The sequence below is a fragment of the Chrysemys picta genome, chromosome 17 (assembly GCF_011386835.1).
Source record: "Chrysemys picta bellii isolate R12L10 chromosome 17, ASM1138683v2, whole genome shotgun sequence".
Lineage (NCBI taxonomy): Eukaryota > Metazoa > Chordata > Testudines > Emydidae > Chrysemys > Chrysemys picta.
Window position 1 is genome coordinate 9,320,920 of NC_088807.1, and position 25,878 is coordinate 9,346,797.

General features: G+C 50.5%; 1 protein-coding gene across 1 annotated transcript in view; it reads right to left on the reverse strand.

Moving 5' to 3' along the window:
- Positions 1-25,878, reverse strand: part of LOC101934392 (deleted in malignant brain tumors 1 protein-like) — a 278,680-nt gene that overhangs the window by 17,988 nt on the left and 234,814 nt on the right. Inside the window, 9 exon segments of the mRNA XM_065571840.1 lie at positions 5,953-6,288; positions 6,906-7,235; positions 8,110-8,439; positions 9,201-9,530; positions 18,673-19,002; positions 21,531-21,860; positions 22,589-22,918; positions 23,709-24,038; positions 25,190-25,519. Of these exon segments, the coding sequence (XP_065427912.1) occupies positions 5,953-6,288; positions 6,906-7,235; positions 8,110-8,439; positions 9,201-9,530; positions 18,673-19,002; positions 21,531-21,860; positions 22,589-22,918; positions 23,709-24,038; positions 25,190-25,519 (2,976 nt within the window).

Consider the following 25,878-nt stretch of genomic DNA (forward strand, 5'->3'; position numbering starts at 1 on the left):
TTTTCAAATTTAACACCATTAATTTGGGCTTGAACAGGGACTGGGAGTGGCTGGCTCACAACAAAAGCAGCTTTCCCTCTCCTGGAATTGACACCTCCTCATCAATTATTGGGAGTGGACCACATCCACCCTGATCGAATTGGCCCTGTCAATACTGATTCTCCACTTGTGAGGTAACTCCCTTCTCTTCATGTGTCAGTATATAATGCCTGCATCTGTAATTTTCACTCCATGCATCTGAAGAAGTGGGTTTTTTACTCACAAAAGCTTATGCCCAAATATATCTGTTAGTCTTTAAGGTGCCACCGGACGCCTTGTTGTCCTCTTAATACCAGCTGCCAACTAGACATTGAGCTGTTGATCACTACCCGTTGAGCCCGGCAGTCTAGACAGCTTTCTATCCACCTTTTAGTTCATTCATCCTATTTAGTTCAATTTAGAGAAAGTTAAGAGTTGACTTGATTACACTCTATCAGTACCTATCGGAGGACACAGAGGGCTCTCAAATCCAGCAGGCAAAACCAGAATGAGATCCAGTGACTGAAGCTAGATATATTCAGAAATATCAGGGCATTGATACCAGTGAGGTTAATTAATTATAGGAACAATGTATCTAGGGACATGTGAGATCCTCTGGCACTTTAAGTCTATACAGGAAGAAGAAGACTGGGCGTCTTTCTCTAAAAATCTGTGATAACTCAAACAGAAGTTGAGGCCTTGGCTCAAGAGAGATTTTGCCGATGGCCTGACTCAGTGCTCAAAGCACTCCCTTCCAGCCTTAAACTCTGTTAGTCTGAACAGGCTCCACACACAGAGATTGCATGAGAACGGGAGAACAGGATCTCTCCTCACCACTGAAATGAAGCCACCTCATGGGTAGGGGCAGGCAGCTGAGAAACAGGACAGGGAAATATGGCCCAGCTGTTTAGAACAGGAACTGGGGAAGCAGCCTGAGTCCAATCATAGCTCCCGGAGAACATTACAGGTTCAGGATTAATTAACTAAGATGCAAATTGGCCACAAGAATGGGGATACCAAAAATACTCTTGACAAAGTGACCCTTGTTTCTCGTCCATGTAATTGGCTATGGGCTCAATTTGACACCATATCCAACCAGTGAGGCCTGTGATTACACAGAGCCCCGTTGTGCCATAGCGGGGCAGGGGATCATAGATTCATTGATTCCAAGGCTAAATAAATAAACTAGGCAAATACAACTTAGATGGGGCTACTATAAGGTGGGTGCATAACTGGCTGGATAACCGTACTCAGAGAGTAGTTATTAATGGTTATTTCCAACCCTGCTAGAAAGGTCTAACAAGTGGGGTTCCGCAGGGGTCTGTTTTGGGACCGGCTCTGCTCAATACCTTCATCAATGGCTTAGATATTGGCATAGAAAGTACGCTTATTAAGTTTGTAGATGATACCAAACTGGGAGGGATTGCAACTGCTTTGGAGGATCGGGTCATAATTCAAAATGATCTGAACAAATTGGAGAAATGGTCTGAGGTAAACAGGATGAAGTTTAATAAAGACAAATGCAAAGTGCTCCACTTAGGAAGGAAAAACCAGTTTCACACATAGAGAATGGGAAGAGACTGTGTAGGAAGGAGTACGGCAGAAAGGGATCTAGGGGTTATAGTGGACCACAAGCTAAATATGAGTCAACAGCGTGATGCTGTTGTACAAAAAGCAAACGTGATTCTGGAATGCATTAACAGGTGTGTTGTGAGCAAGACGCGGGAAGTCATTCTTCCACTATATTCTGCGCTGCTTAGGCCTCAACTGGAATATAGTGTCCAGTTCTGGGCACCGCATTTCAAGAAAGATGTGGAGAAATTGGAGAGGGTCCAGAGAAGAGCAACAAGAATGATTAAAGGTTTAGAGAACATGACCTATGAAGGAAGGCTGAAAGAATTGGGTTTGTTTAGTTTGGAAAAGAGAAGACTGAGAGGGGACATGATAGCAGTTTTCAGGTATCTAAAAGCGTGTCATAATGAGGAGGGAAAAAACTTGTTCATCTTAGCCTCTAAGGATAGAACAAGAAGCAATGGGCTTAAACTGCAGGAACGGACGTTTAGGTTGGACATTAGGAAAAAGTTCCTAACCGTCAGGGTGGTTAAACATTGGAATAAACTGCCTAGGGAGGTTGTGGAATCTCCATCTCTGGAGATATTTAAGAGTAGTTTACATAAATGTCTATCAGGGATGGTCTAGACAGTATTTGGTCCTGCCACGAGGGCAGGGGACTGGAATCGATGACCTCTTGAGGTCCCTTCCAGCCCTAGAATCTATAAATCTATAAACGTACCTTTGTGATCATCTAGTCTGATCCTAGAGCAGAGCTTTTACAGAAACAGCCATTCTTGACTCAACAATTGTCAGCGATAGAGAATCCACCACAACCCGTGGTAAATTGTGCCGGTGGTTAATTACCCTCACCATTCTAAATGTATGCCTCCTTTCCACTCTAAATTTGTCTAGCTTCAACTTCCAGCCATTGGATCCTGTTCTACCTTTCTCTGCTAGATTGAAAAGCCCTTTACTAAATATTTATTCCCCAGGTAGATTCTTGTAGACTGGTTTGTGATCAAGTCACCTCTTACCCTTCTCTTTGTTAATAGATTGAGCTCCTTGAGCCTATCACTGTAAGGCAGGTTTTCTTATCCTTTAATCATTCTTGTGGCTCTTCTATGACCCTCTCCAATTTATCAACATCCTTCCTGGATTGTGGGCACCAGAACTGAATACTGTATTCCTGCAATGGCCACAGCAGTGCCAAATATACAGGTAAAATATCCTTTCTACTCCTGCTAATGATTCCTCTCTTTATATATCCCAGGTTTGCATTAGCCCTTTTGACCACAGAGTCTCAGTGGGAGCTCATGCCCAACTGATTGTCCACCATGACCTGGAAATCTGTTTCTGAGTCACTGTTTCCCAGGATATAATCCCCCATCATGTAAACATGATCTACATTCTTTGTTCCTAGATGTAGATATTTACATTTCAATGTGTATTGTTTGCTTGCACCTAGTTTACCAAGCAATCCAAATCAGGCTGAATCAGTAACCTGTGCACTTCATTATTTACCACTCCCCCAATTTTTGTATCATCTTCAAATTTTAACACCTATGATTTTATATTTTCTTCTAAGTCATTTATAAAAATGTTAAATATCATAGGTCCAAGAACCACTCTCTGCCATGTGTGCCATGTTAATTTTATACTGTTCTAGTTTTTTAATCAAAATGTTCTGTGGTACCTTACAGAAGTCTAAGTCTATTTCATCCACACTATTACCTTTATCAACCAAACGGGTAATCTCATAAAAAAAATATCAAGTTAGTTTGACAAGATCTATTTTCCATAAACCCATGTTCATTTCCTTTAATGACATTACCCTCCTTTAATTCTTTATTGTTCAACTCCCATATCAGCCACTTCTTTATCTTGTCTGGGATTGACGTTAGGCTGACAGGCCTGTAATTAGCCAAATTATCCCTTTTACTCTTTTTAAAAATTGGCACAACATTAGCTTTCTTCCAGGCTGCTGGAGCTTTCCTAGTCCTCCAAGACTTATTGAAAATTAATAATCACTGTCCAGCATGCTCCATACTTGGCTGTTCTAAAACCCTTGGATTCAAATTATCTGGACCTGCTGATTTTAAACTATCTACCTTTCGTGGCTTCTGTTTAACATCCTCCTGATACATTAGTGGAATAGACAGAGTGTTATCATCACCATATGGCGAGACTATATGATCTCTTTTTCCCAAATACAGACAAAAATATTTATTGAACACTTCTGCTCTGTCCGCATTGTTATTGATATTTCTACCATTTCCATCTAAGCATGGACTGATATCATTGTCAGGATTCTTTTGGTTCTTAATATATTTTAAAAACGCCTTCTTATTGTCATTTACTCTGCTGGCCATAGATTTCTTATTCCGTCCCTTATCAATTTTCTACTAACTAGAACAATCAAATGGAGATGAAGACCTCTCCACATAGCACACATACCCCTCTCTGCAGTAGAGGCGCATAGCACAGTGATGGGGCTCTGGGGTCAGCACTAACTCAGACAGGAAAGCATGCTCTATTGAGCTTCCCAACAGGCTCTCTGCAGCATCAACAGTGCAAGGGAAAGCAAGAGTTACCTGAGCACACAATACTGGAATCTTCTGCATAATTGAAGTTATGGTCTCCCCAAGACCTAGCCCTGCATTCGGAGATGGCAACTTCTATCCCTGTGCAGTTAACATCATCCCCCCAGGGACAGTTAGTTCCATGTCCAAACTGAGCCCCATGTGGCGCTAATAACGGTGTCCCACTGCCCAGCACACAACTCCAGCATCACGTAAGTCCCAGCTACCATCACACCCAGTTCTCCACTGCTGGTTATGAAACACCTCGACTCTCCCAGCCCAGCGATTGGGGCCATTCACTAGCTGGAGCAAAGACACTTCTGAGATGCCTGAGCCTTCAAACACCCAAGGGAATAAACACTCAGGGAGGTTCCTGTGCCTCTGATTGCTAGAGACGCTGGGGAACATAGTTCCTTCCACTGAAGGGTCTGAATGGGCTCCGCACACAGCGACTGCCTGTTCCAGGCTGAATCACCACCACTGACATCCAGCTCTCATGGTGGTCCCTGAGCTGCTCCCTGCAGCACAGGCCCTTAGCACCACACTGGAGTGTTGGGGTCAGCACTGACTGTGAGGGCAGAGCGCTCCCTGCTGAGACCCCCTCCCCTTCCCTGCACCATGGTGATGGATGTGGGTTATCTGAACACATAACACCGGCATCTTTTCTGTGGTGAAAGTTATGGTTTCCCCAAGGTTTAGCCAGACATTCACTGCAGGAAATTTCTGATCCTCTGCAGTGAACATCGTCCCACCAGATGGGATCAGACCCTCGCCCAGATCAAGCCCTGCCTAGGGCTGATAACGCTGTCCCACAGATCAGCTGCCTCCACATGACGGCAGCATCAGGTAACTGCCAGTTGCCATCACACACGGTTCCCCACGGCTGATTGTGAAGCACCTCGACTCTCCCAGCGCAGGGATTTGGGCCATTCACCAATCCGAGTGGAGCAAAGCCCAGACTGACTGAGCCTGCAAACACCCCAAGGGTAAAATGACTCAAAGAGATTCCTGTGCCACTGATCACTAGTGACACTGGGGAACTTAGCGCCTCCCGCTGACAGGTCTGAACAGCCTCTAAACACAGCACCTGCCTATCAAGGACTCACTCCCTACCACTGACATGCAGCCACTTCTGGGGTGGAACAGGGCAGCTGAGAGACCAGGCACAGAAACTCATGGGCTGTGTAGGAGAGGGAGTGAGGAAGAACCATGTCTCCAGTCACAGCTCTAGGAGATGTTAAAGGTTCAGGAGTAATTAGCTGAGATAGAAATTACCCTGAGTGACGGGGGGAGGAGCCCCACACTTCATAAAGGGATCCCAGGTTTCTACTGCCTCTGAGCGGCTGCAGGCTCCATTCGACCCCAAATCCCACAAATGGGATCTACGGTTACCCAGCGCCCCATTGTGCTGTAGTGGGGCAGGGGGATCAGAGCGATCAGTGACGGGGAGGGCCTCTCACTGAGGCGCACGTACTGCTCCCTGCAGCGCAGGCCCTAAGTGCTGTGCTGGGGCACTGGGATAGCACAGACTGCGAGGGCAGAGCGCCCCCTACTGAGCCCCCATCCCGCTCCCTGCAGCAAAGGCCTGTAGAACTGTGTGGGGGAAATGGGGTCAGCACTGATACCATGGGAAGAGCGACACTTACTGTGGCCCCCAACCGGCTCCCTGCAGTACAGGCCCTTAGCACCATGCTGGGGCACTGGGGTCAGCGCTGACTCAGACAGGAGAGCTGGGTCTGTGCTGAAAGCTTCCCAGCCCGATCCCTGCACCACCCTCAGTGACGTGACGGAGGAGGGTTACCTGAGCACTCGACACCAGCATCTTCTCCATGGTGACAGTTATTGTCTCCCCAAGGCCGAGCCCTGCATTGGGAGAGGGCAGCTTCTGTCCCTGTGCAGTGAACATCATCCAGCCAGATATGGTCAGATCCTCGCCCAAACTGAGCTCTCCCCGGGGCTGATAATGCCGTCCCACAGCCCAGCTGCCTGCACACGACTCCGGCATCCTGTAAGTCCCAGCTGTCATCACACACGGTTCCCCACTGATGGTTGTGAAACACCTCGACTCTCCCAGCGCAGAGACTAGAACCATCAGCCAGTCGGATTGGAGCCTGCTCTGGAATGGCTGAGTCTGCAACTGGGCCAAAGGAATAAACACTCAGGGAAATTCCTTTGCATCTGATCACTAGTGACATTGGGGTACATAGCACCTCGGATCTGGTCAGTCTCTACACATACCAATTGCCTGACACGGGCTCATTCTGCCCTACTAATATACAGCCACCTCTGGGGTGCGAACGGGCAGCTGAGAGACAGGTCATGAAAACACATGGGCTGTGTAGGCGAGGAAGTGAGGAAGAACCCTGTCTCAGTCACAGCAGTGGGGGGATGTTAGAGGTTCAGGGGTAATTAGCTGAGATTGAAATCACTACGATGGGGATAGGAGCCCCACACTTCATAAAGGGACCCATGGTTTCTACTTCTCCTGAGCGGCTGCAGGTTCCATTCGACCCCAAATCCCACAAATGGGATCTGCGGTTACCCTGTGCCCCATTGTGCTGTAGTGGGGCAGGGGAATCAGTGCGATCAGCGATGGGGAGGGTCTCTCATTGAGGCGCACGTACTGCTTCCTGCAGCACAGGCCGTAACTGCTGTGCTGGGGCACTGGGTTCAGCACTGACTGTGAGGGCAGGGCGTCCCCTAGTGAGTCCCCATCCTGCTCCCCACAACACCCACAGTGATGGAGAGGCTTACCTGAGCACACAACACCGGCATCTTCTCCGTGGTTACAGTTATGGATTCCCCAAGGCCGAGCCCTGCAATTGGAGAGGGCAGCTTCTGTCCCTGTGCAGTGAACGTTATCCAGCCAGATGGGATCAGAGCCTCGTCCAAATCGAGACCCCCCAGGGGCTGATAACGCCGTCCCACAGCCCAGCTGCCTGCACACGACTCTGGCCTCAGTTAAATCCCAGCTGTCATCACACACGGTTCCCCAGAGATGGTTGTGAAGCACCTCGACTCTCCCAGCGCAGCGACTCGGGCCGTTCACCAGTCGAAGCGGAGTCTGCTCTGAAATGCCTGAGTCTGCAAATGCCCCAAGGGAATAAACATTCACTCCATCTGATCACTGGTGACCCTGGGGAAAGTAGCACCTCCCACTAATGGCTGTGAACAGCCTCTGCAACTGCCTGTCAGGGGTTCACTCCCCACCACTGACATGCAGCCACCTCTGGAGTGGGACAGGGCAGCTGAGAGACCAGGCACAGAAACTCATGGGCTGTGTAGGAGACGGAGTGAAGAAGAACCTTGTCTCCAGTCACAGCTTTGGGGGATATTACAGGTTCAAGCTGACAATTAGCTGACATGGAAATCACCCAGAGTGTGTGGGGGAGGAGCCCCACTCTTCATAAAGGGATCCCAGGTTTCTACTGCCCCTGAGCAGCTGCAGGCTCTTTTCAACCCCAAATCCCACAAATGGGATCTACGGTTACCCAGCGTCCCATTGTGCTGTAGCGGGGCAGGGGGATCAGCGTGATCAGCGACGGGGAGGGTCTCTCATTGAGGCGCACGTACTGCTTCCTGCAGCACAGGCCGTAACTGCTATGCTGGGGCACTGGGGCCAGCACTGCCTTCAATGGGAGGACTTTATTCTTGAAACCACCACCCTGCCTCCTACAGCACAACAGCCGTCATCACCCTGGGACACTGGGGTCAGCACTAACTCCAGGGGGAAAGGCCCCTTGTGTGGTCCCCAAACTGCTCCCTACAGCACAGTCCCTTCACCCACATGGGGGTTAGCGCTGACTGCGAGAGCAGAGCAATCTCTCAGGAGCCTGCACGCTGTCCCTACAGCACAGGCCTCTGGCACAGCACTGTTACATTGGGCTCTGAACTGACTGCCCCCTACTGACCTCCTACCCCACTCCCTGCAGCATCCACCGGGATGGAGGAGGGTTACCTGAGCACACAACACCAGCATCTTCTCCGTGGTGACAGTTATACTCTCCCCAAGGCCGAGCCCTGCATTGGGAGAGGGCAGCTTCTGTCCCTGTGCAGTGAACGTCATCCAGCCAGATGGGGTCAGATCCTCGCCCAAAGTGAGCCGCGCCTGGGGCTGATAACGCCGTCCCACAGCCCAGCTGCCTGCACACGACTCTGGCATCCTGTAGGTTCCAGTCATCATCACACACGGTTCCCCACTGCTGGTTGTGAAGCACCTCGACCCTCCCAGCGCAGCGACTCGGGCCGTTCACCAGTCGGAGCGAAGTCTGCTCTGAAATGCCTGAGTCTGCAAATGCCCCAAGGGAATAAACACTCAGGTAGGTTCCTGTGCATGTGATTGCTACTAACGCTGGGGAACTTAGCACCTCCCACTGACAGATCTGAACAGCCTCTAAACAGAGCACCTGCCTGTCAAGGACTTACTCCCCACCTCTGATATGCAGCCACCTCTGGGGTGGAACAAGGCAGCTGAGAGACAGGACACAGAAATTCTTGGGCTGTGTAGGAGAGGAATTGAGGAAGAACCCTGTCTCAAGTCACAGCTGTGGGGGATGTTACAGGTTCAGGCAAATTAGCTGAGATGGAAATCACCCGGAGTGACTGGGATAGGAACCACAACTTCAAAAAGGGATCCCCAAGTGGCTGCAGGATCCATTCAACGCCAAATCCCACAAATGGGATCTATTGTTACTCAGCGCCCCATTGTGCTGTAGCGGGGCAGGGGGATCAGAGCGATCAGCAATGGGGAGGGTCTCTCACTGAGGCGCACCTACTGCTCCCTGACCCCAGTGCCCCCCACTGAGCCCCCATCCGGCTCCCTGCAGCACAGGCCTGTAGAACTGGGTGGGGGAAATGGGGTCAGTGCTGACACCGTGGGAAAAGCAACACTTACTGTGACCCTGAACCGGCTCCCTGCAGTACAGGCCCTTAGCACCATGCTGGGGCACTGGGGTCAGCGCTGACTCAGACAGGAGAGCTGGGTCTGTGCTGAAAGCTTCCCATCCCGATCCCTGCACCACCCACAGTGACGTGATGGAGGAGGGTTACCTGAGCACACAACGCTGGCATCTTCTTCATGGGTACAGTTACTGTCTCCCCAAGGCTTAGCCCTGCACTGGGAGAGGGCAGCTTCTGTCCCTGTGCAGTTGACAGTATCCAGCCAGATATGGTCAGATCCTGGCCCAAAGTGAGCTCCGGCGGGGGTTGATAACGCCGTCCCACAGCCCAGCTGCCTGCACACGACTCCAGCATCCTGTAAGTCCCAGCTGTCATTACACACAGTTCCCCACTTCTTGTTATGAAACACCTCGACTCTCCCAGCGCAGCGACTCGAACCATTCACCAGCCGCAGCTGAGTCACTTCGGAGATGCCGGAGTCTGCAAACACTCAAGGGAATAAACACTCAGGGATCTGTCAGGGAGGTTCCTGGGCCTCTGATCTCTTCTGTCGCTGAGGAACATAGGGCCTCCCGCCAACGTGTCTGACCGTCTCTGCACACAGCCACTGCCTGTCAAGGGCTCCCCACCACTGACCAGGCTAATCACCTGGGCAATGTTGAAGTTTGTCCACTCCCCTCCCAGCCAGCTGTCACCTAGTTATGCAGACTGGACTTCTGTCTGACTTACTGCTCCCACTAGAGCACTTAAAAAGATCATCCCCTGCACTGCTAGCAGGAACCTCCTGGGAAGCAGATTTACATCCTCACTCCTGGTGCTGATATTCGCTCCAGTGTGATACTGTGCAGTACCGTGGGGCAGATGCTGGCATAAACATCTTGGTGATTGTGAGCTCAGCACAGTCACCCGTGTCATTAATGGTTGCCTTAGCCTGACATCAGAATCGAATTTACATGTGCTGGCTCCATAGCTCCCTGAAAACATCACCTAGAGTCCAGGAACAAACCATCCCGATATGTAGAAAGAATAGTAAATATGGCAGATGACCAGCTTGGCTTAACAGTGAAATCCTTGCTGATCTTAAACACAAAAAAGAAGCTTACAAGAAGTGGAAGATTGGACAAATAGCCAGGGAGGAGTACAAAAATATTGCTCTGGCATGCAGGGGTGTAATCAGGAAGGCCAAATCACACTTGAAGTTGCAGCTAGCAAGGGATGTTAAGAGTAACAAGAAGGGTTTCTACAGGTATGTTAGCAACAAGAAGAAAGTCAAGGAAAGTGTGGGCCCCTTACTGAATGAGGGAGGCTATCTATCGGCAGAGGATGTGGAAAAAGCTAATGTACTCAGTGCTTTTTTTGCCTCTGTCTTCACGAACAAGGTCAGCTCCCAGACTACTGCACTGGACAGCACAGTATGGGGAGAAGGTGACCAGCCCTCTGTGGACAAAGAAGTGGTTCAGGACTATTTAGAAAAGCTGGACAAGCACAAGTCCATGGGGCTGGATGCGCTGCATCCGAGGGTGCTAAAGGAGTTGGCGGATGTGATTGCAGAGCCATTGGCCATTATCTCTGAAAACTCATGGGGATCCGGAAAGATCCCGGATGACTGCATAAAGGCTAACGTAGTGCCCATCTTTAAAAAAGGGAAGAAGGAGGATCCGGGGAACTACAGGCCAGTCAGCCTCACCTCAGTCCCTGGAAAAATCATGGAGCAGGACCTCAAAGAATCAATTTTGAAGCACTTCGAGGAGAGGAAAGTGATCAGGAACAGTCAGCATGGATTCATCAAGGGCAAGTCATGCCTGACTAACCTAATTGCCTTCTATGAGGAGATAACTGGGTCTGTGGATGAGGGGAAAGCAGTGGACTTGTTATTCCTTGACTTTAGCAAAGCTTTTGATATGGTCCCCCACAGTATTCTTGCCAGCAAGTTAAATAAGTATGGGCTGGATGAATGGACTATAAGGCCAATAGAAAGCTGGATAGATCATTGGGCTTAACGGTTATTGATCAATGGCTCCATGTCTAGTTGGCAGCCGGTATCAAGCAGAGTGCCCTAAGGGTCGGTCTTGGGGCCGGTTTTGTGCAATATCTTCATTAATAATCTGGAGGATGGTGTGGATTGCATCTTCAGCAAGTTTGCAGATTACATTAAACTGGGAGGAGTAGTAGATATGCTGGAGGGATAGGATACAGGGGGACCTAGACAAATTAGAGGATTGGGCCAAAAGAAATCTGTTGAGGTTCAACAAGGACAAGTGCAGTGTCCTGCACTTAGGATGGAAGAATCCCATGCACCGCTACAAACTAGTGAGCAAGTGGCTAGGCAGCAGTTCTGCAGAAAAGGACCTTGGGGTTACAGTGGATGAGAAGCTGGATATGAGTCAGCAGTGTGCCCTTGTTGCCAAGAAGGCTAACAGCATTTTGGGCTGTATAAGTAGGGGCATTGCCAGCAGATCAAGGGACATGATCATTCCCCTCTATTCGGCATTGATGAGGCCTCATCTGGAGTACTGTGTCAGTTTTGGGCCCCACACTACAAGAAGGATGTGGAAAAATTGGAAAGAGTCCAGCAGAGAGCAACAAAAATTATTAGGGGCCTGGAGCACATGACTTATGAGGAGAGGCTGAGGGAACTGGGCATATTTAGTCTGCAGAAGAGAAGAATGAGGGAGGATTTGCTAGCTGCTTTCAACTACCTGAAAGGGGATTCCAAAGAGGATGGAGCTAGGCTGTTCTCAGAGGTAGCACATGACAGAACAAGGAGTAATGGTCTCAAGTTGCAGTGGGGGGAGGTTTAGGTTGGATATTGGGAAAAAATATTTCACTAGGACGGTGGTGAAGCACTGGAATGCGTTACCTAGGGAGGTGGTGGAATCTCTTTCCTTAGAGGTTTTTAAGGTCAGGCTTGACAAAGCCCTGGCTGGAATGATTTAATTGGTGATTGATCCTGCTTTGAGCAGGGGGTTGGACTAGATGACCTCCTGAGGTCCCTTCCAACCCTGATATTCTATGATTCTATGATCCCCCTTAGAACTGCCTGGAGCACAGGGACGCCTGGCAGGAATCTGCTGCGCATGAGGCTGACAATGGTTCCGACCAGGGCAGAGGCAATGCACACTCCCTACAAGCAGATCGGCCCCCTCCTGAAGCAAACACCTGCCCCTGCAGTTCCTCTTGACTTGCCACATCGTTTTGTGGCAGCCATTGTTGCACTTGTGTCTAGTGCTGCCAGCCCAGTACCAGTCTCAGATGAATGATGGCAGAGCTGGGCTGACAGCTGTGTCCCCACCCAGGGGCAGCAACTCTGGGATACAGAGACTGGCGTGCTGATGGATTTCTAGAAGCCCTAACTTGTATCTCCCTATTTGCAACCTGGGACGCAGATCCTGGACTAGGCTTTACGGTCCCCTGACTGGACTGGCCAGAGGGACTGCTGCGATGCAGAGATTTGGCTTAGCTTGATCTTCTCAAGCACCCGTTACATTTTCAAATTGCTATTAGAATTGAAATTAGAAGTAATAATACAACAACTAGGAGTGCCTGGGTTCTAGCCCAGGCTGTTCCATGGGCTCACAAAGTGACCTGGGGCAATCCTCTGTGTTTGGGTCCTTCTTCTATTAAGCATGGATAATACCTACCCACCATTTCATGTGGGTGTTGTTTTAAAATTAAGGTTTGCACAGAGCAGGGGAAAGGTAAAATGTTCTGGTAAATGATAGGCAACTTTTTTTAATAGTGGCTGAAGATGTAAAAAGAATGGTAAGGAATGACCAGGGAATAAAGTGGAAGGATGAGAGAGAGCAAAGGTTAATGAAACAAGAGGTAGGGCAGCAATACAGACGGTCACACACGTGGTGGAGGGGAGCCCCATTAGAAGACTGGACCTTGAGGATGCACAGTCAGATGGCTGAACAAGCTAGAGCAGGGATCGGCAACCATTGCCACGCGGTCTGTCAGGGAAATCCGCTGGCAGGCCAGGACGATTTGTTTACCTGCAGCATCCCCAGGTTCGGCCGATCGCAGCTCCCACTGACCGCGGTTCGCCTTTCCAGGCCAATGGGGGCTGCAGGAAGCGGCACAGGCTGAGGGATGTGCTGGCCGCCGCTTCCCACAGCCTCCATTGGCCTGGAGCAGCGAACCATGGTCAGTAGGAGCTGCTATCAGTCGAACCTGCGGACACTGCAGGTAAACAAACCGGCCCGGCCCACCAGTGGCTTTCCCTGATGGGCCGTGTGCCAAAGGTTGCCCATCCCTGAACTAGAGGTGAGCAAGGTTGGAATGAGCTCTCCCCTAATACCTAGTGATGAGCTGGGAAGGGGAAAAGGCTTCAGGACCAGACAGTATTTACATGAACACACCCATTCTACCTAGGTATCCAGCAGACAGAGCTGTGTTGGCTGGTGTTGGGTTACAAATCACTGGAGTACTGAATAAAGGGGCAATGAAATGTTATCCTGATTGTCTGAGTAAAGGGCAGCAGAACCGTGCTTAGCCTGCCCTGACTGAGGGGGTCACCCACAACTGAACTGAACTCACTAACCAGGGGGCTCAGACACCAGACCCCTATCAAGAGTGAGAGGGGGTGGAGATGGGTGTTCCTGCTGAGGGCGCTGTGTAAGGGGTCTAGGCATGGTTCAATCTGCCCTCCCCCCAAAGATAGAGTTAATTAAGGCTCCATTAGGAGTCTTTTTGGTTTCAGTGATCACTAGAGCTGAAATGACCTGCTGTGAGACAGTGTTTTTGCCCAGCTGCTTCAGCACTGAGGGTTCCCCACTAAGAGCTGACAGTCACTGAGAGCTGGGTGGAGCCTCAAGAGAGCGACCTGCAGAGGTCACAGTAGAGCGGCCGGGGGCAGCAGAAGGTGAGGGTGAGCAGAGTGGTGAAATGCTAAAGGAAATTAGAGAGGCTATCAAAATTAAGAACCCAATAATAGTGGGGGATTTCAATTATCCCCATATTGACTGGGAACATTTCACTTCAGGACCAAATGCAGAGATAAAATTTCTTGATACTTTAAATGACTGCTTCATGGAGCAGCTGGTATGGGAACCCACAAGGGGAGAGGCAACTCTAGATTTAGTCCTGTGTGGAGCGCAGGAGCTGGTCCAAGAGGTAGCTATAACAGGACTGCTTGGAAATAGTGACCATAATACAATAGCATTCAACATCCCTGTGGTGGGAAGAACATCTCAACAGCCCAACACTGTGGCATTTAATTTTAAAAGGGGGAACTATGCAAAAATGAGGGGGTTAGTTAAACAGAAGTTAAAAAGTACAGTGACTAAAGTGAAATCCCTGCAAGCTGCATGGGCGCTTTTTAAGAACACCATAATAGAGGCCCAACTTCAATGTATACCCCAAATTAAGAAACACAGTAAAAGAACTAAAAAAGAGCCACCGTGGCTTAACAACCATGTAAAAGAAGCAGTGAGAGATAAAAAGACTTCCTTTAAAAAGTGGAAGCCAAATCCTAGTGAGGCAAATAGAAAGGAGCATAAACACTGCCAAATTAAGTGCAAGAATGTAATAAGAAAATCCAAAGAGGAGTTTGAAGAACGGCTAGCCAAAAACTTCAAAGGTAATAACAAAATGTTTTTTAAGTATATCAGAAGCAGGAAGCCTGCTAAATAACCAGTGGGGCCCCTCGATGATCGAGATACAAAAGGAACGCTTAAAGACGATAAAGTCATTGCGGAGAAACTAAATGGATTCTTTGTTTCAGTTTTCACGGCTGAGGATGTTAGGGAGATTCCCAAACCTGAGCCGGCTTTTGTAGGTGACGAATCTGAGGAACTGTCACAGATTGAAGTGTCACTAGAGGAGGTTTTGGAATTAATTGATAAACTTAACATTAACAAGTCACCGGGACCAGATGGCATTCACCCAAGAGTTCTCAAAGAACTCAAATATGAAGTTGCGGAACTATTAACTAAGGTTTGTAACCTGTCCTTTAAATTGGCTTCTGTACCCAATGACTGGAAGTTAGCTAATGTAACGCCAATATTTAAAAAGGGCTCTAGAGGTGATCCCGGCAATTACAGACCGGTAAGTCTAACGTCGGTACCGGGCAAATTAGTCGAAACAATAGTTAAAAATAAAATTGTCAGACACATAGAAAAACATAACCTGTTGAGCAATAGTCAACATGGTTTCTGTAAAGGGAAATCATGTCTTACTAATCTATTAGAGTTCTTTGAAGGGGTCAACATGTACTTAGATTGCCAGAAAGCCTTTGACAAGGTCCCTCACCAAAAGCTCTTAAGTAAAGTAAGTTGTCATGGGATAAAGGGGAAGGTCTTTCATGGATTGAGAACTGGTTAAGAGACTGGGAACAAAGGGTAGGAATTAATGGTAAATTCTCAGAATGGAGAGGGGTAATTAGTGGTGTTCCCCAAGGGTCAGTCCTTGGACCAATCCTATTCAACTTATTTATAAATGATCTAGAGAAAGGGGTAAACAGTGAGGTGGCAAAGTTTGCAGATGAGGTGGCAAAGTTTGCAGTAAACTGCTCAAGATAGTTAAGACCAAAGCAGATTGTGATGAACTTCAAAAAGATCTCACAAAACTAAGTGATTGGGCAACAAAATGGCAAATGAAATTTAATGTGGATAAATGTAAAGTAATGCACATTGGAAAAAATAACCCCAACTATACATACAATATGATGGGGGCTAATTTAGCTACAAGTCAGGAAAAAGATCTTGGAGTCATTGTGGATAGTTCTCTGAAGATGTCCGCGCAGTGTGCAGAGGCGGTCAAAAAAGCAAACAGGATGCTAGGGATCATTAAAAAGGGGATAGAGAATAAGACTGAGAATATATTATTGCCCTTATATAAATCGATGGTACGCCCTCATCTCGAATACTGCATACAGATGTGGTCTCCTCATCTCAGAGAAGATATGCCGGCACTAGAAAAGGGTCAGAAAAGGGCAACTAAAATGATTAGGGGTTTGAAACGGGTCCCATCTGAGGAGAGATTAAAGAGGCTAGGACTCTTCAGCTTGGAAAAGAGGAGACTAAGGGGGAATATGATAGAGGTCTATAAAATCATGAGTGATGTGGAGAAAGTGGATAAGGAAAAGTTATTTACTTATTCCCATAATACAAGAACTAGGGGTCACCAAATGAAATTAATAGGCAGCAGGTTTAAAACAAATACAAGGAAGTTCTTCTTCACGCAGCGCACAGTCTACTTGTGGAACTCCTTACCTGAGGAGGTTGTGAAGGCTAGGACTATAACAGCGTTTAAAAGAGAACTGGATAAATTCATGGTGGTGAAGTCCATTAATGGCTATTAGCCAGGATGGGTAAGGAATGGTGTCCCTAGTCTCTGTTTGTCAGAGGATGGAGATGGATGGCAGGAGAGAGATTACCTGATCATTGCCTGTTGGTCCACTCCTTCTGGGGCACCTGGCATTGGCCACTGTCGGTAGACAGGATACTGGGCTAGATGGACCTTTGGTCTGACCCGGTACGGTCGTTCTTATGTTCTTATGGTGAGTGGCTGGCAGAGCAGCTGCCACCAGAGCAAGCACCCAGACAGCAGAGCAAGCCAGGCGCTCTCCTCCCTGCCTCTATGGTGGGAGGTGAAGTCACACAGGTGCACCTCTGAACTCTGGGTCTTCACTAACCAAGGACAACCAGTGTGAGTGGGATGCGGTAGAGGGAGAAGGAAAGGGAACCTTAAAGGAACTTTGGGTTGCTGGACTCTAGAACCTGAGGCAAGACACTGCCCAGTGTACTCTGGGATAGGTGTTTTGCTCATGGTTTTACCTATTTCCGGTGTTTTCCCAAGTTAATGCTGGGTTACTTCCCTCCTTTTATTAAAAAGTTTCTTTTCTGCACTGAAACTCTGTGCTTGCGAGAGGGGAAGCTTTGCCTCGTAGAAGCACCCAGGGGGTGGTGTCTAATAGTCTCAGGTTACTGGCTGGGAACTCAAGCAAGTTCTGTAGTATTGCTGAAAAGGAACCCCTAGAATCCTAGATATTGAATCCAGCCCTGGTCACTGCTGACTCCACCTGGCAGAAGGGTTACATAGATATCGACTTGTGAAATACGCAAAAGAAGACGACTCCCCCCACTGACATGCAGCCACTTCTAGGGTAGGACAGGGCAGCTGAGAAACAGGACAGGGAAATATTTAGGCTGTGTAGGACAGGAAGTGTCCTGTGTCCAGCTGTTGGGGAAGTTACAGGTTCAGGGCTAATTCCCTGAGATGGAAATCTGCTGGAACACAGTGATTAGGAACCGGACACTTGAAAAATTGGCCCTAGATTTTTTGTTTGAGTGAGCGGCTGCAGGCTCCGTTGACACCAAATCCAACCAGTGGAAGCTGCAGTTACCCAGGTCCCCATTGCGTCACAGAGGAGTCTGGCCCAGGGATAACTAAACACCAACTGGCAGAGGGCACAGGGATACCTAGAGTTATACAGGGATCCCCTGGATGAGATATATGCACAATAGCTCACGAGAGGTGTTTTGTGAGGTCTCTACCAAGAGCCAGCAGCCCGCTGGTCGACCTAACGGGAGCAAGATGTTTGTATGGGACATAGTTGAAGAGAGATGTAAAGTACAGAATATGAGGCTCCAGAAGTGCTGAAGTGAAGCTTGTCACCTGCGCCATGGCAATCCCTTCAATTGAGCCAATCAGCACATAGAACAAAGCACATCCGAGGAGACAGGCTGTATTCACTGTCTGGGCCCAGTGGGGGGCCTGAGAATTTACAAAGACAAAGGACCCTCAGCACAAGTCTCTGAAGAGAGACCTCCTCTGGGAAGAGACAATGGTCTGTACCTACAAAGAAAGAGGAGAGGGGACAAGAGCTCCCTTTCACCCAGGAGGCATCTGACAGCATTTGTCTCAGGAACAGGAGATCACAGCCAAGCCTGGAGTAAAACCCTGGAAGGACTGTGGGGTGAGTGTTGCTCTACCAGACAGAAAAATATCTCGTTCAATGAGTCTAGGCTCTAGTCAGCGTGGTATGATTTTATTGTCCATGGAACCATTTCTTTCCAACCCTTCTCCTTGGTACCCCTCAAATCTCTACTCTCTGTGTAATCACTTATCCTTGGTGTGACTATGAAGTGATTTCAGGCTGTGCGTTGATTGGGGCAGAGATGGGAGGTGGAAATGGTCAGATGGGGGCCCTGTTCCTTTGGGAGCAGTGGATCTGTGAGTGCTGTGAATGCCCAGTGGGACAGGGGCTGGGCGCTGCAGGGAGACACGTGGATGGGTGCCCGTGGTGTGCGGGGGAGAGCCCAGGGTTGGGGTGGCAGGGGGTGAGGGTGGGGGCGGAGAGCCCAGGGCTTGGGTGGGGGGCAGCCAAAACATTTTTTGCTCGGGGTGGCAATAAACCTAGAGCCAGTCCTGGGAGAGCGTCCCCTACTGAGGCCCCATGCCGCTTCCTGCAGCACAGGCCTATAGATCTGCACAGGGGAATTAGGGTCATCAGAGCGTGTGAGAGGAGAGCGCCCCCTACTGGAACCGCCATATTGCTCCCTGAAGCACAGGCCCCAAGCACCATGCTGGGGTTAGTAATGGCTGTGAGGGGACAATGCCCCGTAATGAGCTTCCCACCCTGCTCCCTTCAACATGCACAGTGATGGATGAGGGTTACCTGCGCAAACAACACCAGCATCTTCTCCATGGTGACAGTTATTGTCTCCCCAAGGCCGAGCCCTGCATTCGGAAAGGCCAGTTTCTGTCCCTTTGCACTGAACATCGTCCAGCCAGATACGGTCAGTTCCTCGCCCAAATCGACCCCCTCCTGGGGCTGATAACGCCGTCCCGCAGCCCAGCTGCCTGCACACGACTCTGGCATCAATTATGTCCCAGCTGTCATCACACACGGTTCCCCACTGCTGGTTGTGAAGCACCTCGACCCTCCCAGTGCAGCGATTTGGGCCGTTCACCAGTCGGAGCTGAGCCTCTTCTGAGATGCCAGAGTCTGCAAATACCCCAAGAGAATAAACACTCAGGGAGGTTCCTGTGCATCTGATCAGTAGTGATGCTGGGGAACGTAGCACCTCCCACTGACGGGTCTGAACAGCCTCCACACACAGCTACCGCCTATCAGGGTCTCACTCCCCACCACTGATATGCAGCCACTGCTGGGGTGCAGCTGAGAAACAGGCAAGAGAAATCTGGCCCAGTCATTTAGGGAGGAGAGGGGGAAGAATTCTGCATCCATTCACAATGGTGCCAAATGTTACAGGTTTATGGCTCATCAGCTAAGACACTAACTGGCCAGTGGGTTTAGGGACCTGATGCTTGACAAAGTGACCCAGGGTCCCTACTCCTTGGGAATGGCTGCAGGCTCCATCTGACACTGAATCTGATCAGCGGGATTCATAGATTCCCAAGGCCCAAAGTGCCCACTGTGACCAGCTAGTCTGACCTTTTGGGTAGCACAGGCCAGAGACCTGCCCCAGAGTAATTCCTAGGACAGACCTTTCAGACACATCAAATCTTGATTTAAAAATTGCCAGTGAGGGAGGATCCCCCACAGCCCTTGGAAAGATGTTCCAACAGTTAATAATCCTCATTGATACAAATTTGCACTTTATCCGTAATCTAAATTTGTCTCTCTGGAACTTCCAGCCATTGGATCTTATTAATCACTTGCCTGTAAGATTAAAGTGCCCTTTATTATCACATTTCTGTTCCTCATGATGGTAATTACAGACTGTGATCAAGTGACCCCTTCACCTTCTCTTTGTTAAACTAAACAGATTGAGCTCCTTGCATCTATCACCACAAGGAAGGTTTCCTAATCATAAATAAAACAGGATTGGAAGGGACCTCAGGAGGTCATCTAGTCCCACCCCTTACTCAAAGCAGGACCAATCCCCAGTCAGATTTTTACTCCAGTTCCCTAAATAGCCCCCTCAAGGATTGAATTTACAACTCTAAGCTTAGTAGGCCAATGCTCAAACCACTGAGCTATCCCTCCCCTCAATCCAATGATCCTTTGATCATTCTCATGGCTCTTCTCTGAACCGTCTTAAATTTATCAACTTCTTTCCTGAATTGTGGGCACCAGAACTGGACACAAGATTCCAGCAGCGTTCGCACCAGCACCAACTACAGAGGTAAAATAACCTCTCTACAGCTACTCAAGATTCCCCTGTGTGTGCATCCCAGGATTACATTAGCCATTTTGGTCACAGAGTCACACTGGGAGCTCCTGTTCAGCTGATTATCCACCCCCCACCCCCAAATCTCTCTCAGAGTTACTGTTTCCCAGGAGAGAGTCCCCCTCCTGGAAGTGCGGCCTGTGTTCTGTGTTCCTAGATGTATCATTGAGTTATCATGTACAATGTCAATTTTGCATCATTCTCGTGCAGTGCCAAGTCAAATGCCTTACAGGAATCTAGAGCAGTAGTGGGCAAACTATGGCCCGCAGGCAGGATCCGACCCCTCAGGGCTTTGTATCCGGCCCGCGGGATTGCCACCCATGTGGCGCCGTGGGCCCCGCACCGCTCCCAGAAGCGGCCGAGTGAGGGTAGGGGTCAGAGGGCTCCATGCGCAGCCCTCACCTGTGGATTCCACACTCGAAGCTCCCATTGGCCATGGTTCCCCGTTCCTGGGAGCAGTGCGGGCCCAGGGCAGGCAGGGAGCCTGCCTTAGTGGTGCCATGCCGCTGCTACTCTGAAGCCACTCCAGGTAAGCGGCGCCGGGCCAGAGCCCGCACTCCAAACCCCTCCCGCATCCTGCACCCCAACCCCCGGGGCTGAGCCCCCTGCTGCATCCCACACCCCACCTGCACCCCAACCCCCTCCACTGAGCCCCCTGCTGCATCCCACACCCCACCTGCACCCCAACCCCCTCTCCTGACAAGCTTTGGTGCTCACACAGAGCTCTTCTTCAGGTCTGGGCTCGGTGTGGTTGGAAAGCTTGTCTCTCTCACCAACAGAAGTTGGTCCAATAAAAGACATTTCCTCACCCACCTTGTCTCTCTCGTATCCTGGGATCGACATGGCTGCAACTACACTGCATACAAAAATGGCAGATGTCTAAGCACATCAAGGCTATTCCCTCCCATCTCATCAGAATAAGACACCAAGTGAGTCTGACTAGAACTCACTGGTCACAGAGTGCCCACAGTGCTGTAGTTGGTGGGGGGGATCAGAGTGAGCAGAGGGGCTCTCACAGCGACGTATACACCTCAGCCTGCAGCACGGTGCCCTAGCACCATGCTGGGGCATTGGGGTCAGCACTGACTCTGAGAGAGGGCAGCCCCCTCCTGTGGTCCCCAAACTTCTCCCTGCAGAAAGGCCCTTAGATGTGTCCTGGGGCCTTGTGGTTACACATAAATCTGCAGGGAGAGCAGCCTCCACTGAGCTCCAGCCCCACTCCCTGCAGCACAGCCTTTTGCATCAGGTGGTGCATTAGGGTCAGGACTCACTGTGAGGGGAGAGCACCTCAGTGAGTCCCCAAACTGCTTTTCACATGGGCATGACGAAGGAGGGTTACCTGAGCACACAACACCGGCATCTTCTCTGTGGTCACAGTTATGGTTCCCCCAAGGGGGAGCCCTGCATTCGGAGAGGGCAGCTTCGGTCCCTGTGCAGTTAACCTCATCCAGCCAAATTGGTCCAGATCCTTGTCCAAATCGACCCCCTCCTGGGGCTGATAACGCTGTGCCACAGCCCAGTTGCCCGCACACGACTCCGGCATCGGTTATGTTCCAGCTGTCATCACACACAGTTCCCCACTGCTGGTTATGAAGCACCTCAACTCTCCCAGCGCAGCGACTTGGGCTGTTCACCAGTCGCACCTCAGCCAGGTGTGGAAGGGCTGAGTCTGCAAAAACCCCAAAGGAGTAGTCAGAGAGATTCCTGTGCATCTTATCCCTCCCACTGACAGGTCTAAACAGCCTCAGCACACAGTGACTGACCAACAAGGGCTCACTCCCCACCACAGACATGCTACTACCTCTGGGGTGGAACAGGGCAGCTGAGAGACAGGCTACAGAAAGCTGGCCCAGTAGTTTAGGCAGGAAATGGGGAAGAATTTGTCTTTCTCTGTTACTGCAGGTCTGAAACTTAGGCCTATGAGATTGCCCAACTAGAGCATAATGTGTCACTGCAGCCAATGGCCCACCAGCAGAGGCCACACCTGCTGACTCATCATAGTCAGGTAACTAGCAGCAGACTGTTGATTGGACACCTTCAGGTACAGAGATTCCTGTTCCCGTTTTACCCCTTATCTGAACAACCCGTTGCTAGGCCGGCTGCTGGCCAGACGCCTGGGACCAGCCCAAGTTCCTGATCCTAGTTCCTGACTCCTGCTTCCTCGTACAGTTACTGTTCCTTGCTCCTGTTACCATCCCTTGTTCCTGACGCCTGTTGCCTGGCTCAGGGAGCGGTGTATGTCTCACAGGGACACAGCACACCCTGCAGCACAGCCCCCCAGCACCTCACTAGGGCACTGGGGTCAGCACTGACTCAGACAGGAAAGCAGGGACTGTGCTGAAAGCTTCCCAGCCTGTTCCAGGCAGCACCCCCAGATACGTGAGAGAGGAGGGTTACCTGAGCAAACAACACCGGCATCTTCTCCGTGGTGACAGTTATTGTTTCCCCAAGGCCGAGCCCTGCATTCGGAGAGGGCAGCTTCTGTCCCTGTACAGTTAATGTCGTCCAGCCAGATGGTGTCAGATCCTCTCCCAAAGTGAGCCCCCCCAAGGGCTGATAACGCCGTACCACAGCCTAGCTGCCTGCACACAACTCCAGCATCAGTTAGGTTCCAGCCATCATCACACACGGTTCCCCACTGATGGTTGTGAAGCACCTCGACTCTCCCAGCGCAGCGATTGGGGCCGTTCACCAATTGGAGAGGACCTGGGACTGGAATGACGAAGTCTGCAAGTGCAATAAACACTCTAGGAGATTCCTGTACATCTGATCACAAGTGAGGCTGATGAATGTATCACCTATCACTGATGGGAGTGACTGGCCTCCTCACACAGCTACTGCATGTCAAGGGCTCAGTCCCCACCACTGACATGCTGCCACTTCGGGGTGGGACAGGGCAGCTGAGAGTCAGGGCACAGAAATATGGTGACTGTGCATGACTGGAAGCAGGGGGAAATGTTTGCCTAGTCAGAGCTGTGGGGGATGTTACAGGTTCAGGGGTAATTATCTGTGGTGCAAATTATCCAGCATGGTTGTGCTAGGAACCCAACTGTTGACGAAGTGACCCGGGTTTCTAGTCCCCAGGAGCAGCTGCAAGCTCTGTTTGACACCAAGTCCCACAGCTGGGATCCATGCTTACCAGTGCCCCATTGTGCCAGAAGGGCGGGAGATCAGAGCGATCAGAGCGGGGAGGGGGCCTCTCACTGTGCCCCACACACTACCCTCTGCAGCTCACGCCCCCTAGCGCAACTCCAGGGAATTGTGAGCATCACTGACTGTGAGGAGAGAGCCCCATACCCTGCAGCACAGACCTTTTGTCAGCCAGCGGGAGGACTGGGGTCAGCCCAGACTGCTAGAAGAGAGCGCCCCATACTGTGTTCCCAACCTGCTCCCTTCAGTACAGGCCCATAGCACAATGCTGGGGCACAGGAACTCAGATGGGGAACCAGGGGCTACACTGAAAGCTTCTTAATCCACTCCCTGTAGCACCCACCATGACAGAAGAGATGAGGCTTACCTGAGCACACAACACCAGCATCTTCTACGTGGTTACAGTTATGCTCTCCCCAAGGCCGAGCCCTGCATTCGGAGAGGGCAGCTTCTGTCCCTGTGCAGTTTACCTCATCCAGCCAGATACGGTCAGTTCCCTGTCCAAACCGAGACCCGCGTGGGGCTGATAACGCCGTCCCACAGCCCAGCTGCCTGCACACGACTCTGGCCTCAGTTAAATCCCAGTTGTCATCACACACGGTTCCCCACTGCTGGTTGTGAAGCACCTCGACTCTCCCAGCGCAGCGACTTGGGCCGTTCATAAGTCGGAGTTGAGCCACTTCTGAAATGCCTGAGTCTGCAAACACCCCAAGGGAATAAACACTCAGGGAGGTTCCTGTGCATTTGATCACTAGTGACAATGGAGAATGTAGTGCTTTCCACTTACAGGTCCACACAACAGATACCCATCAAGGGCTCACTCCCCATCACTGACATGCTGTCACCTCTGGGGTGAATCAGGGCAGCTGAGACACATGCTAGGCAAAGTTGGCCCAGCTGTTTATACAGGAAATGGGAAAGAATTAGGCATCTCCCATGCACTATATGTCTTAAACCCAGGTCCACGACGTTGCCAAACTACAGCCTTACCCGTCACATCAGGGTGAAATGAGGGAATAGTAGCTAATGGTCCACCGGCAGAGGCCCACCCACCACAGGCAGGTGACTAGAAGCAGACTGCTGATTGGACACCTCCAGGTGTAAAGCTTCCTGTTCCCATCCTACCCCTTGTCTGATCAACTCGTTTCTAAGGCTGCTGCTGGCCAGACCCCAGGGACCAGGTTCCTGCCTCCTCACTCGGTTCCTGCTCCTTCCTCCCATTACCACCCCTTGTTCCTGGCTCCTGCTGCCTGGCCCTGTGCCTGCTCCTTGCTCCCATTACTGCCCCTTGTTCCTGCTTCCTCAGCCTAATTCCAGAGACCAACTCTGACTGTGGCTTGACCTTGGACAAGGCTTCAGACTCTGTTTCTGGCTTTCATATTTTGTGCGATTTCCAACCGTGATCCCGATGCCACCTTGTCTTTGACCACTAGGCCACACCGCCGTGTTCCTGGCCCTGACAATGTCCAATCCCATCTACGCCAAGGGCAACATTAGTTAAGTTGCCAATTTCCCGGGACACTGGGATCAGGAGCCTGATGCTTGGCAAAGTGACCCAGGGTTCCCAGTGAACAGCTACAGGCTCCAGCTGATACTGAATCTGACTGGGGGGACCAATGGCTACAGAGTGCCAGACTGTGCCATAGCTTGGCACTGGGACTGGAGCGGGCAGAGATGGCGGAAGGTCTCTCCCAGGGACACATACACCTCTCCCTGCAGCACAGCCCCCCAGCACCTCACTGAGACACTAGGGTCAGCACTGGCTCAGACAGGGAAGCAGGGACTGTGCTGAAAGCTTCCCAGCCTGTTCCAGGAAGCAGTCCCAGTGATGTGATGGAGGAGGGTTACCTGAGCACACAACACCGGCATCTTCTCCGTGGTGACACTTATTGTCTCCCCAAGGCCGAGCCCTGCATTCGGTGAGGGCAGCTTCTGTCCCTGTGCAGTTTACGTCGTCCAGCCAGATAGTTTCAGAACTTCTCCCAAAGTGAGCCCCGCCTGGGGCTGATAACGCCGTCCCACAGCCTAGCTGTTTGCACACGACTCCAGCATCAGTTAAGTCCCAGCCATCATCACACACAGTTCCCCACTGATGGTTATGAAGCACCTCAACTCTCCCAGCGCAGCGATTGGGGCCGTTCACCAGTTGGAGAGGACCTGGGTCTGGAATGACCGAGTCTGCAAATGCAATAAATACTCAAGGAGATGCCTGTGCATCTGATCACAAGTGATGCTGATGACTGTATTGCCTACCACTGATGCGTGTGACTGGCCTCCTCACACAGCCACTGCATGTCAAGGGCTCAGTCCCCACCGCTGACATGCTGCCACTTCTGGGGTGGCACTGGGCAGCTGAGAGTCAGGGCACAGAAATATGGTGACTGTGCATGACAGGAAGTAGGGGGAAATGTTTGTCCAGTCAGAGCTGTGGGGGACGTTACAAGTTCAGGGGTAATTATCTGTGGGGCAAATTGTCCAGCATAGTTGAGCTATTAGCCCAACTCTTGACAAGGTGACCTGGGTTTCAAGTCCCCAGG